Raw genomic sequence first — 15509 nt, 5'->3', positions numbered from 1 at the left:
TGACTACTACACGCACAGGGATGTGTGTGTGTCTATATCATTTGGCGGCAAGTGACTGTTTGAAAGCACCACAAAGTTAAACGGGCAAATAATCAATTTTAAAGTAAATTTCCGATGCGAGTCGGCAAACCCCCATCATCAGCTCACGATTTTCATCGCGAAAAGGGCTCTAGGTACACTACACTGAGAAATTTAACTTTAATTTAACTGAACAAAATTTAAGAAAGTGTCCGGTATTCAACAGTCGGAAGTCCTTTCCCGTAACTTGTACGCTAAGTACGACGGATATCACTATTTCGTTATTATGATTGTCTAATCCAATTGGTCAGTCATTTTTCGCACTCAATCCTTCTTCACGATGCAGTATCTCTGGATACGACGGATTCAAAAGTGGGCAGTTTCAATGGTTCTGCAATGTAATTGGCATCCCACATACTCCTAGTGCGCTATACCACGCGCAATCGAATGACAATGCGTAGACGCTGCCTCAAACGCTGCCAGGAGAGGGTAGGAAAACATGAAAGCTCGACCACGCTGGAGCACATGCAGACATTTCTTTCCGTGCGTGTATCGAGTGACCTCAAATCACATAGAATACACAATATATCATTTACAACAAAAAAATACAAAAAGGATACAAAAACTGTATTGTTTAAACCTATATGTTCCTCAATGTGTCCTATGACATCTTGACTTCATATACTTCAAATTTAGTTGAATTCAATAAAAACTATTCCAACTATTCTAATCAAACAAAATGTAAGATCAAATACTTTTTTTTCATTTAAAAATATAGCTTGTGTGATTATAACAGTTTCTCAAAGTGAGAAAACCTTACGATGGCCACGGGTTTGCGTCATTAGAACTAGTTTTGAGTATCTGAGAAACTTTAATGAGATTGTTTTCTCAGCTTGAGAAAGCCCCACGGCCAGCTTTTGGTCCGAGCCGCGCATACGTAGGACGAATTATCCTGCTGATAACCTATTTATATCACTGGCATCTATCTATTGCAAGCCTACTGCGACAATGGTTTGGGACGCCAAATAAGAAGAGAGGATTATATATTGCTCGTTATATATAAGGAATTAAAATTACTGTTTGTTAAACCTGAATTGCGTTGTGATTTTAATCGCATTGCGATTATTACTGCACAATATATACACCTCAAAACGAGCCCCTCTTCATTAAAACAAATCAACGTGTAATATCTTTTCACAGTTTCTTCACCTTATTTTTTTAATGTTGGTTATATCTAAGAATAAAGTCAAGTGATACGGCTAACTAGGCGGTTCTTACGAGAAATATAAGAAATTAAAAAAAATAACGAAGGGCGTGCCGGTTGTTAAGCACGAGAACATACTTGCAACATACATAGCGCACAGTATTATACGAAACGGAATACCGAAAACATGAGGTAATATTCTTTATTTTCTTCGTTTTACTTAAATAACATTTCCCGTCTCCCCATTCGGCCTGACAGACATGTAACAAAGTTATGGCAAATCCTCCAGATAAGCGTTTGCGCAGAGTTAACAATCCAGGCCGCTATCATTATCGCCCTCTGCACTGTCACCATCGTCACTCTCATCATACATATGTCCGGGAATATACTCGTCTGACGAGCTATCATCAAAATCGGGATCAGATTCGTACGGATATTCATCGTTATCAGACATATTGTCATCAGGCTGCTGCAGTCTTGGTCCACCGGGGCGCAAAGGTCTGCGCAACAAATCCGCATCTAAAAGTACAAATCTGAACAAAATCAATTCGATCTGAAAAACAGGCACCCTCCATACTATAGTTTATTTAATTAGTCGAAGATCGAAGACTCGAAAATAATTAAAACCATTAATACACCAGAAAATCATTCAATTGTTATTGATTAACAGCAATTATTTGATACATATATTAACTACTGTCTAAATTGCACGACTCATATTTCAACGATTGCATATTATTTCTCCTTCTTTCTACGAGGTATGCCAGTCTATGTAAGATTTCTTGACTTATTAGTACTACGTAACCGGATAGTAGTGAAAGACGTTACAACGAGAGGGCGGTTTAGATGACAATCGACTCTTTCCGAGCATATAAGAACCGACGTGTGTTAGCCGAATAGAAAACCGGGCCACCACGATTATAAATAATAGCATAGATAATGTAGTGTATAGAACTGATAACGAACCACACCCACAATTGCGATTGTTACATCAAAAAATCTTTAAACTTTTTCGGCAAAATAATTGCACGATTTGAACGTCTTTTATGCATGGTGTCATCCGGAAAGTTGGATGGTCCAAGCACATTACTTAAATCGGTGTCATACTTACTCGGGTCTGGATGATCAAATTCGCGGAAATGCTGCGGATTTCGTCTGTAACATCGTGCACCAAACGGACACAGCGGTGATCCCGGAGGAGGTGGAGGAAAGTTCGGTCTTCTGTAATCCAAATCGCCCGGATGAGCGTAGAGTGTCCGATGATCTTGACCTGCACGGTAGCATCGTATTCCGAAATCACAGGATGGGCGTAATACACCGGGGTTAGCAACTACTGGGGAGACGGTGGCAGGTAGTCCCGCTATCGCTACCAATCCGTCTGGGTCAGGTTTAATCGATACTGGGTGCAAACTTCTGCCTGTCAGCAAACAAACATCATTAGCCATTGGGCCCCCGTTGCTTCCTTTCGCATCTGGGTCGGGTTTGATCTGAACTTGCGAACTAGTGCTACCTGATGGTAACGCATCAGGATCCGGTTTAATCTTAACGGGTGTAGTTGTTACGGTTTCTGTCGAGCTGCTGTCGGGAACCATCATTTCTTCAGCATCGGTTGAATGGTTTGCCGGGAGGGGATGGGATGAAGTCGATGGTTCGGAGTTATTATCTGCACATTCTATCCGTAGCCTTTTTGATTGATCTTCAGATTGTTCAGCATCGTGTTTGCGTTTGGATGGCGTAGCATCCTCCATTGTGGAATTTAGATTTTCAGCTTCAATCGGCATCTCTGTGGGAGGTGTATCAGTTTCAGATGTATCTTCGCCTACCTCAAACCAAACGCCGTCCACAATAAGTTTAAACTTGTCGCCAATTTCTAGCAGAATGCTTTCGTCCTTCTTCAACGTATAATCAGTGGCCCCGTCCTTTTTCCGGCAAAATATCGGATTGATGTGTAGTGACTCGAGGCGTAGCAAGAGCTTGCTGCCTTTCAATTCTGATGCGATGCGGCCATGCGTCCTAGACACTCGTTTATCATCGCACTAAAATGATAGAGGAAACTTCAGTAGCAATCTACGGCAAAGTTACCATTTCCCACGATACCATGGTACACTCACCTCTAGAAACTTCCCGCGACCAATTTCTTGACCACTCTCGGGGACAGCTTTTTGCGTATGCTTTATAGTATCGATGATTACCAACTTTTTCATCATCAGGCTGATTTCACTTGATTTTACATGAAATTACGAGGATAAGCGTTGAAGCGCGCGCGTTTTGTTTACGATTCATTTGCGTGTTTACTTTATTTGACGCATGCGACGTAAGAACTTGACATTTGTGGCCCTTATCACAATGGACAATTTGCGTTCTCAAAGCATTTTCACCGAACAATCACAATTACTTTGATCTGTTCTAACTTATTCTTAGATAAAAAAAAATATGACTTAAATGAAATCAATTTTTGCTATTTTATTAACTTTCATAAAGTTTTAAATTTATTTATTAATCTTGATTTCGCTGTCAAATGGTTGCTGAATGTCAGCAGCACCCTGTGGAAATACTAAACAAATCCAACAGATCTGACTGTGCGCCTAGACGTATCGTGACAATTTAACGCCGTGAAACGTGAATAAGTAGCGAAAAATCTACATGACTGAAACATTTGACGCCTAAAAGTATATATCCAACGGCATCACGTCCCAATAGACATTTTCGAGTACGAATAATTGGAAATTCGAACAAATTCCCTTAAACTGGAGCCTTAAGTTTCCCTTAAACTGCACCAGTGTAAGGGAATTCAGAAAAATTCATTTAAAATCCACTGTGATGCGGCTTTTTCGTAACTTTCTTGTAGATTCGCTCGAAAAGGATGTTTCCTATCGTTATAGTTGGTTCCCATTTTATACTTAAATAATATCCATTTTTATAAAATAACGTCACAAAAAAATTAGCTTTTGTTTTTCATCACAATAAACCATATCTCTGAATAAAAAAATCTCTGACCTCTGCGGCATCGTCCATCGATAAAGAAACGTCTAATTAAGAACACATCAAATCTTGGCGCTTTCAACACCCTTGATCCCACACAAATCCACAATTTCAAGCGTATCGAGTACAGGCGGTCCCCGAGATACACGGTACCTCTTATACGCGGATTCGGAGATACGCGGTTTTCTAAAATTGACAATTCTTTGAGCAAATTGTACTGATTTGACACATCAATTACAAATTGCCAAATAATTTCCGTTTTGATCGAATGTTAAAAACTATTTCAAAAGGTTTAAAACAGTTATATTCAGTCAGAATCATATCAAATAATTCATAAAGTGACTAAAACCGCCCCCTACTTGCGTCTCCCCGCTCATTACACGAAAATTTGTGATATTTTAGCTGGAAATCACGAGATTCGACTTACGCGGAAATTCGAGATACGCGGTATTTTGCGGCCGTTTTCGGTCCCCATTAACCGTGTATCTCGGGGACCGCCTGTACTAATCGAGCAGATATGGTAAAACAATTTGTCATCAATGTCATCAATTTTGGCTTCACGCTTCACGATGCGACGCTATTTGGCGGAATGTCTGGTTGCACGGTGACAGTTAACGAAGCAATCTCGATTTCTGTGAAATGGCATGTTTTTGTTTTTCATCGAAACATTTATCATATTGGAGATAAAACATACTAGTTCCTCTGTTCGCTTGTACATCAGCGCAGTTCAGAATGGCAGCCTCGCAATTAGTTGAAAAGCTAAAGGTGCCCTAATTGTCCATGTTGCACAATGTCTGCAATTACGGTTTTCGTGCTGATGATATCTGATTGATTCCTTTCTTCCAGTTTGGTGAAAAGTACATTTTGGCAAACATCGTAGTACTGCCATTAGACAAGGCACCGGCTAGGGTTGCACTGAAATCCGATGCCACATTACCGGTTCCTCGATTCCCCAAACCATATAGCAAAGAATGTGAATTTGCGGCCCGAAACAAATTCCTCACGGGCGATTTATGGGAGTCGTTTGTCTACCGAAAGCTGTACGATTTGTTGCAGAATAATATGGCGGAACATGGTTCTGAAATCTGTCCACCTAATGCGCTTAACAAGGAGTATCTTTTGAACTGTGTAGAACGTCCATACCTGCAGATGAAATACTCATTTCGGGATACAACCTACCGCAACGATTTAAACATGTTCTTCGAAGAGAGGGCCGGAAATTTGCACAATTGCTGTATCTACGTTGAGATCAGTGATATAGGGCGTACTCTATGTGACAAGGTTGTGGATCGGGATAGGACTATACTTCGCTTGCTGAAAGAAATTAATGAGCTAAAGCGAGGGATCACTAACATCAAATCAAACGCCAAGACGCCCGCTGGCAGCAGCAAAAGTTTGCCTGCTCAAATAGAAGAGTATCATCCGGAGCCGGTTAAAAAGAGAATCAGAAGCGCCGATGAAGAGTACGTTCCTGAGAATGGTGCATCATCAGGTGTTAAGCGAATGTATAAACCGTCAAGAATAGTCGATGGTCATAAACCAAATAGTGCATCAGAACCCGATCCCTACACACCGGAAACGACCGACACGCAGGTTAAGGTATCCTACACGCCAACATCAAGCCCTCAGAACAAAGTGGAGTCCAACAATACCCCATCTTCCAGAGCAGTAAAAGTGGATAAAAGCCTGTTCGGACCGGACGACGCCGAAGAGTATGATCCGGCAAATCCAAAACCTTCTCCCGCAAAGCAAACGAAGAACGATAGCGAGAAGGACATGTTCTCCGATAGCGACCATCGACACTCACCAAATGGTCACGAAGCGACGGGTCCTAAGCCTAATCGCACCTCGGTGTATACTGCAAAACGGGAAGTTTTACCGCGAAGCAGCAAACAAAGTGTACGCGATTTGGATAATGAAAGCTCGGAAGAGATTGAAAAACGTAAAGCGAAGACGACGGACAAAACGAATGTACCTACCAAGGAAGAGGGCAACAAAAAAGCACTTTTTAAACTAAAAAAAGGCATTAACCGAAAAACGGTCCCGAAAAAGGAAGTCGGGGAGGCAGAGTAACATAGAAAAACTAACAGAAATAGCAAGGCGAAGGTGAAAAGACTTTCAAACAACAGAAGGTGCCTGTAAGTACATATATATACATCTTAATCGTTTGATTATGTTTTAAATTACTTTCTTCTCTTACAGCAATTGTATGAGTCGGTCGTAACAAAAAATATTACATTACGGCATATATTTTTATAAAACTGCTCAGTGGTGGATATCTTCCCATCGGCGACGCTAGTTTGCCGCTGTCGGTAGCATATTGGATGAGGATCAGAAAGTGGCGATGCTAAAATTAGTGCAAGAAGTATTTTGTGTCACACGAGTTTGTGGAAGATGAATTTGTGCCACATCAACAGCGAGGAAAGGTATGTCACAACAATAATGCGTGTGCAACAAATACTTACCAAAATACGTCTTATTATTTCAGATTGTTTTGTTACATCTTCGCTACTGATGGAATAGGGATAACGTTTTGTCGGGAGATGGCCTTAGCATTATGAGTATTAAAAACAGAAAAAAAATGTTCCTTACGTTCCTTTCCATCACATCATTTTGAATTACCATGAATAGTCTGTGTAGGTCCTTTGACATTGGTCTTTTTTATTGAATATACATTACCTTTTTTGCAAGTAATACAGATATAGTACTTATAAAACGAAAAGATAATGTGTATTTCTGTTCAGGATTCAACGAAAGAAGAATAGCATCCTGTATTGTGTTATGATTGAGTGCGCTTTGCTTTAGTCTTCCATACCATAATCGTCATCGAAATCGTAGGCTTCCTTCTCTTCCTTTACTTCATCGGGAGAGCTGGTCTGCTTGTTTTGTAGTTTTTTACGCTTTTTCATTTCTTGCTTCAAATTTCGATTGGCCGTTTGATTGCCCTCCAGCAAGAACATTGGGTCTTTGCGGAAGCGTTTCTCTTCCTCAGCGTAATCATTCACCTTTCGCTTGCGGGATCTTCCATCGCCGGTTTTGCCATCCATGGCATCGTCTCGCTCAATAATCGTGCCTTCATTTGTTAGCTGCGATAGCTGGTCGCTCTTTGCCAACCGCATGTGCACTGGGCCGCCAGTGTCAACTTCCATCGTGAGAATGTCCTCCTTTTTAATAGCCACTTTCATACCTTCCGCGTCCTTCACATCGAAACTGGCCTCATACTGACTGCCGAGCTGCTGCACTAAAGCATCGAGCTGTTGATCCAGATCCAACCCGGGCACATCGTCCGAAGGTGATACGAGCTGCGCGTCAAGATGCACCTCATCCGCATTATCCTCCGGAGGTTGTGTGCAATATTTGATTTTGCCGTTATTCCAATCCTCAATCAGGCACCGGGCTGCCTTCTTTACGTCGGGTACACCCTTCTTCGCCAACGCACCCATGCGGACCGCTTTCTTTGCCAGAAATTCGTCCGTCGAATGAAACTCGCTGATGTCATACAGCTTGCAGAAGTACATCATCGTTCCACGCTTGAGAATGTCGTTGGCCAGCGGGAATGGGTCCTGAATTTCGGTCACTCTTTGTGCGTTCTTCAGTGCAAAATATTTGTTGTGGTCTTGGTCCTTCGGACGCTGAAATACGATGCCCGGGCTGTCGAGTAGCTTCACATGCGAATCAATCTGCACTTCCTGCATCTGCCTTGTGACGCCCGGTCTAGCACCAACCATGCAGGCACGTTTGCGCTTCAGCGAGTTGACCAGCGAACTTTTACCCACATTCGGAAGACCAACCACACCGACACGGATAGAAGTGCGAATGTTATCATTACGGCAGTAGTTTGCCAACAGTTCCTTCAGTAAATCCGCTCCAATACAGGGAGAGCATTCTAAAGTTTTGGCGGCTTTAAACTTTTTGTGGCCAATGTTGGATTTTTGCGACTGCGTTGTCGCCTTGAAGGGTATGACGGGACCAGAACGACGCAAATATTTCATCCACCTTTCCAAATTATCGCGTGGCACCAGGTCCGCCTTGTTGAGGATCAACACCAACCGCTTCTGTCCCGGTGCCTCACGAACAATCTTTGCCACCTCGGCGCACCGTGTACCGAGCGGATCGCGAGCATCAACCACTTCCAGCACGACATCTGCGGCATCAACAACCTTCTTAAACTCCTTGAAGTATGCTTTCAGGGAGTTTTCCTTGCCTCCGTTCATTACGTTTGCATATTCATCTTCCTCGGCCGCTTCAGGGCTGAATTGATCCTGGCGCTTCTCCGCATCAGCCACCATCGATTGAAGGGTCTTGGAGCGTAACTCTTCTTGACGCTGTGCCTTCTGCCGCTCCCGCTCCTTCTGACGCAGTTCCTCCTGCTTTTGCTTGAACTCTTCGACCTCCTCAAGCACTTCCTTTTTGAAAGGACAGATGTTGGGCACTTGGATTAGTTTCTGCTTTTTGCTCTTCAATTTAGGCAACTTCTTCGCTTCCTTCGCCTTCTTGCGCTTGTTCTCGGCAATCTTCTTGATTACCTTGTACCGCAAGGATGCTTTCTGTCGCTTCGATTTACGACCTAGTAGAAAGTTGTGAGACAAATTAGCTTTACGTGTACAATATACATATGATGCACATTCTTACATTTCATCGCTTTCAGTGCCATTTTTGCGGATTTGGACTATTGAAACACTTTAATTTAAGTTTTATTAGACGTTACACCACTACACCACGTTTTTCTTTCACCCAAAAAGAAAACACCCGGTCAAAACATGTCACTAACGTCAAACTGTTGAAGCACATGGAATCAGTGTGGCCAGATTATTTTGGCGGTTTTCGGTAGGCGCATCAAAATTTTATCGGTAGTTTTCGGTAGGTTAAAACTCGAAACTTAACTCGAGTTGAAAGAAGTGAAAGCGAAAGAAGTGTTAAGCGTGATAGGGGGGGGGGGGGAGTACTAATGCGCAAAATTAAAGTTCCATTTCAAAAGAATATGCATCCTTTACTTCCCAAGCGCCACAGATTAAGCTTAAACGACTGGAAAATTGAATATCCTTAGAAAAAAATGAAAGCTCCACAGCTTCATTGGTTTGATCAATAGATGGCGTATTGCAACTCATCATTATATTGCTATCCTTTTCTTGTAATGTGTTTCGACAAGTTTCATCTTATCATGACCTATTTAGCCATCTAACTTTCTGAGCAATAATCTATATGAATGGTCGCGTGGTCAGATACGTGGGTATCAACACCAACGACCATTGCTCAAATCTCACTTGCTTCAGTGCTGGTGGTTTTCGCTGGAGTTAAGTATTTAATCAATCGTATCGCCGTTCTAGTTCTAGCGATGCATAATTTCAATGCGAAACCATACAACAGTACAGAGGAAATGAGAAAGCTCTCCTCCAAGCGATGAAGCTCAACTGGTTGGGGTCCCTACCAGCATTAAAAGGCTTTGAAGGCATTCAGAAGGCATTTAAGGCCTTAGGCGGCGCTCTGGGACCAATCGAACGAGACAAACAAACACGACTCTGTTCGATAGGTGCTCTGTCAGCTGTTCGATGTCTTATAGACCTGTCATGATGCACTGCAATACGCCTATCTTATCAACTCGAAAATGAAGCATTTTCATAGTTTAAATGAACATCCATCTGCAGGGGGAAGATTCAACAAGTAATATACTAGTTATTCATATCAAAAATAACATAAAAATCATTCAAATTTATTATTGAAAAATGTAAACAAACGTCCATGCCAAAACACATACAGTGCTTATACATGCATTGTGTACACGTAATAGTTTTATACGTTTCAAACCTGTATATTTGATGTTATAATTGATTGTGAAGCATTGCAAATATTATTGATAGCTATTCTAAATATTTTGTACGCAATTTTAAGAAGAAAAAGAGACAAACTACGTAAAAAAACTTGAAAATGTCCCGCATTGAATTCTATCTACTGTAGCTGTGAAGCGTTTGACAGCCAAGGTACTCACAGCACAGGTGGGTATCGAACATCACAGACAGAATCAACTGACATGTTCGACTCGAGGTTTGTCTTGTTTGTTTGTTTGTGTCTGACAGTGCACCTCCATATGATTATATGGGTTTGTTCGTGTCTTATGTCGTGTTCGATTGCTGCTAGAGCGCCGCCTTAGTCGCCTTAGAAGGCGAATAAAGATTTCAACCGAAACTTTCACGGCTGAAACGGGATCTCTTCGAAATCTTTCAACTTTTTGATTCAACGAGAACAGATAACTTGCCGCCATCTTAGCTTGTTTATATACTGGTTTTGCACCCTCACTAATGTAACTGCCAAATAGAGCAGTGACAACGCTTTTGGTTCCGAACCGAGAAAGCGTGTGTTCGAATCCTAATTTTTATTATCTTTTTTCTGTGTTTATTTCTTTTTAAATTAATATTTTCTTGCTATAATTAGAACAAACCAAATTTATGTGAAGCGAAATTTTAAAAACACCTTTTTAAAAACATAATAATGACTATGTTTACCCTTCATAATCAGGATGGGAGAAATATGTATCTCACTTCTCCTTTTACTAGAGTTATCGAAATAAGTTTGATATATTAATACCTTTCAACGGGTTGGTCTTTAACAACCGAATAATGCAGACCATATTTAATAAAGTGAAATAGCTCAGAGCTTAACGCAAGAGAACATAACACGTAAATCGTGGTATCGAATCTCACGCACATATCTGGGAACGCTACAACAGTGCAGTGCTGAAGACGCTTGTAAGGTTTTCTTTTGACAGTTGCAATTTCAAATTTCAAATTAAAAGCGAAATTTTTCATTGACATATTTCAAAGGCATTTAATTACTGCTAAATGCACTGCTGATCGCCTTCAATTCGCCGGCGATTACAAGGCGATTAGAAGGCATTTAACGGAAATTTGCGGGTAGGGGTATCCCACTAACAGAGAGCGCCACCAGCTTTTTTGCTTTTTTTAGAATGCATGAGTCGTTTGCCGTCTGCTAAACGAAGTCTTTCTATATTCCGTTTAGGTAGAGAACTTGAGTCGTTTAGAAGCCGTTTAGTGGTCGTTTAGTGGATTTGTGGCACTTGGGTATGAACATTAAATTTTAACGGATAAAAAGTGCCAGGCAAACAAACGTGCATCAGCGCGTTAAGTAACAAATGAAATCCTTGAAATAGCATCCCAAGCGCCACAGATTAAGCTTAAACGACTGAAAAATCAAATATCTGTGATTTTCGGTAGGATAAATGGAAAATCGGTACCCTACCCGCAAATTTCCGTTAAATGCCTTCTAATCGCCTTGTATTCGCCGGCGAATTGAAGGCGATCAGCAGTGCATTTAGCAGTAATTAAATGCCTTTGAAATATGTCAATGAAAAATTTCGCTTTTAATTTGAAATTTGAAATTGCAACTGTCAAAAGAAAACCTTACAAGCGTCTTCAGCACTGCACTGTTGTAGTGTTCCCAGATATGAACGTGAGATTCGATAGCACGATTTACGTGTTATGTTCTCTTGCGTTAAGCTCTGAGCTATTTCACTTTATTAAAGATGGTCTACATTATTCGGTTGTTAAAGACCAACTCATTGAAAGGTATTAATATATCAAACTCATTTCGATAACTCTAATAAAAGGAAAAATGAGATACATATTTCTCCCATCCTGATAATGAACGGTGAGCATAGAGTTATTATTATGTTTTTTAAAAAGGTATTATTTTAATTTCGCTTCACATAAATTTTGTTTAAAGTAATTATAGTAAGAAAAAATTAATTTAAAAAGAAATAAACGCAGAAAAAAGATCATAAAAATCAGGATTTGAACACACGGTTTCTCGGTTCGGAACCAAAAGCGTTGTCACTGCTCTATTTGGCAGTTACATTAGTACAGGTGCAAATTCAGTATATAAACAAGCTAAGATGGCGGCAAGTTATCTGTTCTCCTTGAATCAAAAAGTTGAAAGATTTCGAAGAGAACCCGTTACAGCCGTGAAAGTTTCGGTTGAAATCTTTATTCGCCTTCTAAGGCGACTAACGCCTTAAATGCCTTCTGAATGCCTTCAAAGCCGTTTAATGCTGGTAGGGTAGTTTTAGGGCGGTCATCTGTGAATCGGTAGGCATATAAAAAATCGGTAGGAATACAGTCTGTTCCCGAGTTACGCGGTTCTCGACTTACGCGGATTCGGAGATACGCGGTTATCTAAATTTGACAGATTAAATGTCAAATCAGTACAATTTGCTTCAAGTTCGGTAGAAATTGCATTTTTGCTAACAAATTGAAACCGCTTAAAAGCCAGAAATATTAGAATTTTCTGCACGAATTATATCAAATAAATGATAAAGTGTATAAAAGTACTAAATTTAATCAAAAATTCTGAGTATTGAATAGTATTTTTATTCAAAAAATGATAAATTCGACATACGCGGATATTCGAGTTACGCGGATTCGCCGGGAACGCAGAAACCGCGTAACACGGGAACAGACTGTACAGATAAATCGGTATTTCTGGTCACTCTGCATGGAATTGCTTCGTTCAGATTGACAGGTGAGTTTATGACAGTGTGTGCTGTCGTGAAGTTTTAATTTAAAAAAATGTTTTAGCTTTCGTAAAATAATCCGAGCAAATGCCATATTCTAGGGATAAAAAACTCAAAACTCAATTGGATACAATTATTAAATATTGATGTATTGAGGAACGTCTCGTGATTTTATAATATTTTGTTTCCTAGATAAATCGATGGTGAGAAATGTATGGTGAGGAAGAACCGGTGAATCACATATTGTACTGCAAATATCTTGGTAAAGCATAGCTTATTGTTGTGGTTATACGCACTTTGGTCATCCATCAGTCACGTAATTTTCTCGTGGTGTATTGCAAAATATTATTCTTTTCAGTTCTAGTTCATTAATTCTACGCTCTTTTAGGCTCTGCAAATGAAATCGTGCTGAATATCATGTCGAAATAATGTGAAATATAAACGTGTGGCATGTGCATTATCATCCTGTCCTTAAATTACGACATTTGAAAACGACCGGCGCCAATTCTTCGAAGGCCATGATAGGAAGAAGCGTGTGGAGAGGAGGAGTAGGCAGCAGCATCACCTTCTTCCATGGCTGGCCGTGGAGCAGACACTCACATGTAGTGCGACCGATGTACCCGAAACGAACCATATGTTTCCCGCTTAGTCGAAACATAACGCTATTTCCGATACGGCTACCGGCAAGGCCAGTTGCGGGGAGAAGATTTCCATACACAACCAATCTTGGTCATAAACTTATGCTGCATCCACGCGAGGTGGAATCGATACCAAATAACATCAGCGTGCTCAATGTTCGGAGCATTGCAAGTGATAATAGCGATAAAACGCGGACTACACGGTTGGAGCGAAAAGAAGCGCGAACATGGCAGCAACAAATCTCGCCTTACGCGAGGTTAATGCGTATCGATAGGCCCATCGGTTCGTGGTTACTCTTTTGGCCATGTGGTTGGAGTATTGCGCTTAGTACTCCGGCAGGATGTTGGCCGGATCCGATGATGCTTGGCCTGTTCGGCGTTGGAGCTTTCGTGATGCGTGGTGCAGGCTGCACGATAAACGATCTATGGGACCGTGACATAGATGCAAAGGTCGAACGTACACGAAACCGACCGCTCGTATCGGGAGAGATCGCCCCATTCGATGCAGTCGTGTTCCTGGCGGGCCAGCTGGGGGTAGGATTGTTGGTGCTGCTCCAATTAAATTGGTACTCTATCCTGTTAGGCGCTAGCTCCCTGGGCCTAGTCATAGTTTATCCTTTGATGAAGCGTGTCACCTATTGGCCGCAATTGATGCTTGGCGCTACCTTCAATTGGGGTGCCTTGCTTGGCTGGAGCGCAACGCAAGGCTCGGTCGAGTGGTCCGCGTGTTTGCCACTTTACGTTGCCGGAATATGCTGGACAATCGTGTACGATACAATATACGCCCATCAGGACAAGGTGGATGATTTGATAATAGGAATCAAATCAACAGCGCTACGATTTGGAGATAATACGAAACTGTGGCTTAGCGGTTTTACGGCAGCCATGATTGGTAACCTGCTAACCGCTGGACTGGTGTGTGATCAAACATGGCCATATTATACCTCGATTGGACTCATTGGAGCCCACTTAGCTCACCAGGTACGCGTAATTGGGGCTTAGGCGCGCGGCTCTTGAATAAAAAAAAAACAATTATTAACATGCTATATTACATTTCAGATTCACTCTCTAAATATTCACAATCCCAAGGATTGCGCCACCAAATTCATTTCGAACCATCAAGTTGGATTCCTACTGTTCCTTGGAATCGTCCTAGGAACGCTGTACAAAAAGAATAGCGAAGATCGAACAAAGGGCTCGGTAACCGGTAGCAGTAGCAATCCCAGTGGTCAGTTGAGTGCCACTGTTACCAGCGCAAGAAATATCGTCGTATAAGGCGATAGCTTTTCTGTATACCTCGTAAGCAGCGGCCTCCACAACATGATACACCAGGTGCTCTCATTGAAAATTTTGATTCTGCCCAAAATGATGTTGAACAGTCACCAATACAAAGGTGGTCATAATGTTCGGAGGGTATTGCTAGCAAGACTTGTTTAAATTCAATACAGTACCAATATCGCATTAAGAATAATTTGTGTTGTTTTTTTCAGTATTGTTTCGGTGTGCAACATTCAATTAAGAGTGTTTGATTTTTTTTATACAATTTTACATTGGATTTGATTATTTGCAGAATTAAATTGCAGCATAAAACTGGGTAGCCGTGGTAAAAGCCTCAACAACATAGCAACATGTCCGTTCTGAGTTCCATCCCTGCACCAAACCAAACCACATAAATGGGGTGGTCTGTTCTGGTATGGGTGCATGAAGTCACTGATTACCCATTGCATGAGGTGCATAACCAGAATAAAAAAAAATCGATTGTTGCTCCAAAAATAGAAAGAAATAATAATGAACAACAATTCTATAATGTAATAGCGAACTCCTGGCGCAACGTCCTAGATGGACCACGTAGCTGAATTAGTACGGGGGACGATTCATATGAGAATTGGCATGTTGTATGAGTTGGGTGAGATGACAGGACCTCCCCAGCAAAGTTCATCATCATCAATTTATTGACTTCTGGGGAACCAAAGCATTATAAAACGTATTTCGTTTGAGAATTATCAACTGCATTTGAATTTTTTATGCGATTGTTTGTTGAGAGAATGAGTGCTTATGTCAACCACCAAATGTGTTTCCTGTCAAATCTCTAACGTATGAGCCAACCCGGCGATTTCGTTCAAATGGTTATTGTTTGATGTGA

The 15509-nt window shown here is 41.2% G+C and overlaps 4 protein-coding genes across 7 annotated transcripts; 2 read left to right on the top strand and 2 right to left on the bottom strand.

The window, feature by feature from the left end:
• Nucleotides 1-1399: 1399 nt before the first annotated feature.
• LOC120951647 (aprataxin and PNK-like factor) lies at nt 1400-3531 on the bottom strand. 2 transcript variants are annotated; one of them, XM_040370454.2, is made up of 3 exons: nt 3334-3531; nt 2334-3258; nt 1400-1741 (listed from the first exon to the last, which is right to left on the bottom strand). In XM_040370454.2, exons 1-3 carry the CDS (start codon nt 3427-3429, stop codon nt 1530-1532), a joined length of 1233 nt encoding a protein of 410 aa, XP_040226388.2. In that variant the 5' UTR covers nt 3430-3531; the 3' UTR covers nt 1400-1529. The 2 variants fall into 2 exon arrangements, with proteins under 2 accessions (XP_040226388.2, XP_049461996.1); XM_049606039.1 differs by having other exon boundaries at nt 1642-1755.
• Nucleotides 3532-4799: 1268 nt separating this feature from the next.
• Nucleotides 4800-6729, top strand: LOC120949428 (uncharacterized). The gene is made up of 4 exons (XM_049605372.1): nt 4800-4969; nt 5051-6342; nt 6407-6630; nt 6693-6729. The coding sequence occupies exons 1-2, from the start codon at nt 4937-4939 to the stop codon at nt 6275-6277; spliced, it is 1260 nt and encodes a 419-aa protein (XP_049461329.1). The 5' UTR covers nt 4800-4936; the 3' UTR covers nt 6278-6342; nt 6407-6630; nt 6693-6729.
• Nucleotides 6730-6845: 116 nt separating this feature from the next.
• LOC120949427 (guanine nucleotide-binding protein-like 3 homolog) lies at nt 6846-8970 on the bottom strand. The gene is made up of 2 exons (XM_040366726.2): nt 8837-8970; nt 6846-8771 (listed from the first exon to the last, which is right to left on the bottom strand). Exons 1-2 carry the CDS (start codon nt 8856-8858, stop codon nt 7006-7008), a joined length of 1788 nt encoding a protein of 595 aa, XP_040222660.2. The 5' UTR covers nt 8859-8970; the 3' UTR covers nt 6846-7005.
• Nucleotides 8971-12943: 3973 nt separating this feature from the next.
• On the top strand, nt 12944-14851 carry LOC120951113 (4-hydroxybenzoate polyprenyltransferase, mitochondrial). 3 transcript variants are annotated; one of them, XM_040369645.2, is made up of 3 exons: nt 12944-13044; nt 13117-14347; nt 14426-14851. In XM_040369645.2, the coding sequence occupies exons 2-3, from the start codon at nt 13247-13249 to the stop codon at nt 14639-14641; spliced, it is 1317 nt and encodes a 438-aa protein (XP_040225579.2). In that variant the 5' UTR covers nt 12944-13044; nt 13117-13246; the 3' UTR covers nt 14642-14851. The 3 variants fall into 3 exon arrangements, with proteins under 3 accessions (XP_040225579.2, XP_040225577.2, XP_040225580.2); XM_040369643.2 differs by having other exon boundaries at nt 12987-13060; XM_040369646.2 differs by having other exon boundaries at nt 13020-13055.
• The last annotated feature ends 658 nt before the right edge of the window (nt 14852-15509 follow it).

Source organism: Anopheles coluzzii, chromosome 2 (genome assembly GCF_943734685.1).
Source record: "Anopheles coluzzii chromosome 2, AcolN3, whole genome shotgun sequence".
NCBI classification, from domain to species: Eukaryota; Metazoa; Arthropoda; class Insecta; order Diptera; family Culicidae; genus Anopheles; species Anopheles coluzzii.
Note: the sequence above shows the minus strand (reverse complement) of the source record. Positions and strands in the feature narration are given on the sequence as shown.

Bases quoted from the DNA above. Each gene is read 5' to 3' on its own strand.
- LOC120949427 (XM_040366726.2), bottom strand. From the start codon at position 8,858: ATGGCACTGAAAGCGATGAAAT. The intron at 8,772-8,836 runs GTAAGAATGTGC...ACTTTCTACTAG, and splicing joins GGCACTGAAAGCGATGAAAT to GTCGTAAATCGAAGCGACAG.
- LOC120951113 (XM_040369645.2), top strand. From the start codon at position 13,247: ATGATAGGAAGAAGCGTGTGGAGAGGAGGAGTAGGCAGCAGCATCACC. The intron at 14,348-14,425 runs GTACGCGTAATT...ATTACATTTCAG, and splicing joins GAGCCCACTTAGCTCACCAG to ATTCACTCTCTAAATATTCA.
- LOC120951647 (XM_040370454.2), bottom strand. From the start codon at position 3,429: ATGATGAAAAAGTTGGTAATCATCGATACTATAAAGCATACGCAAAAA. The intron at 3,259-3,333 runs GTGAGTGTACCA...CTATCATTTTAG, and splicing joins GTCGCGGGAAGTTTCTAGAG to TGCGATGATAAACGAGTGTC. The intron at 1,742-2,333 runs GTAAGTATGACA...TTGTACTTTTAG, and splicing joins ATTTGATCATCCAGACCCGA to ATGCGGATTTGTTGCGCAGA.
- LOC120949428 (XM_049605372.1), top strand. From the start codon at position 4,937: ATGGCAGCCTCGCAATTAGTTGAAAAGCTAAAG. The intron at 4,970-5,050 runs GTGCCCTAATTG...CCTTTCTTCCAG, and splicing joins AATTAGTTGAAAAGCTAAAG to TTTGGTGAAAAGTACATTTT.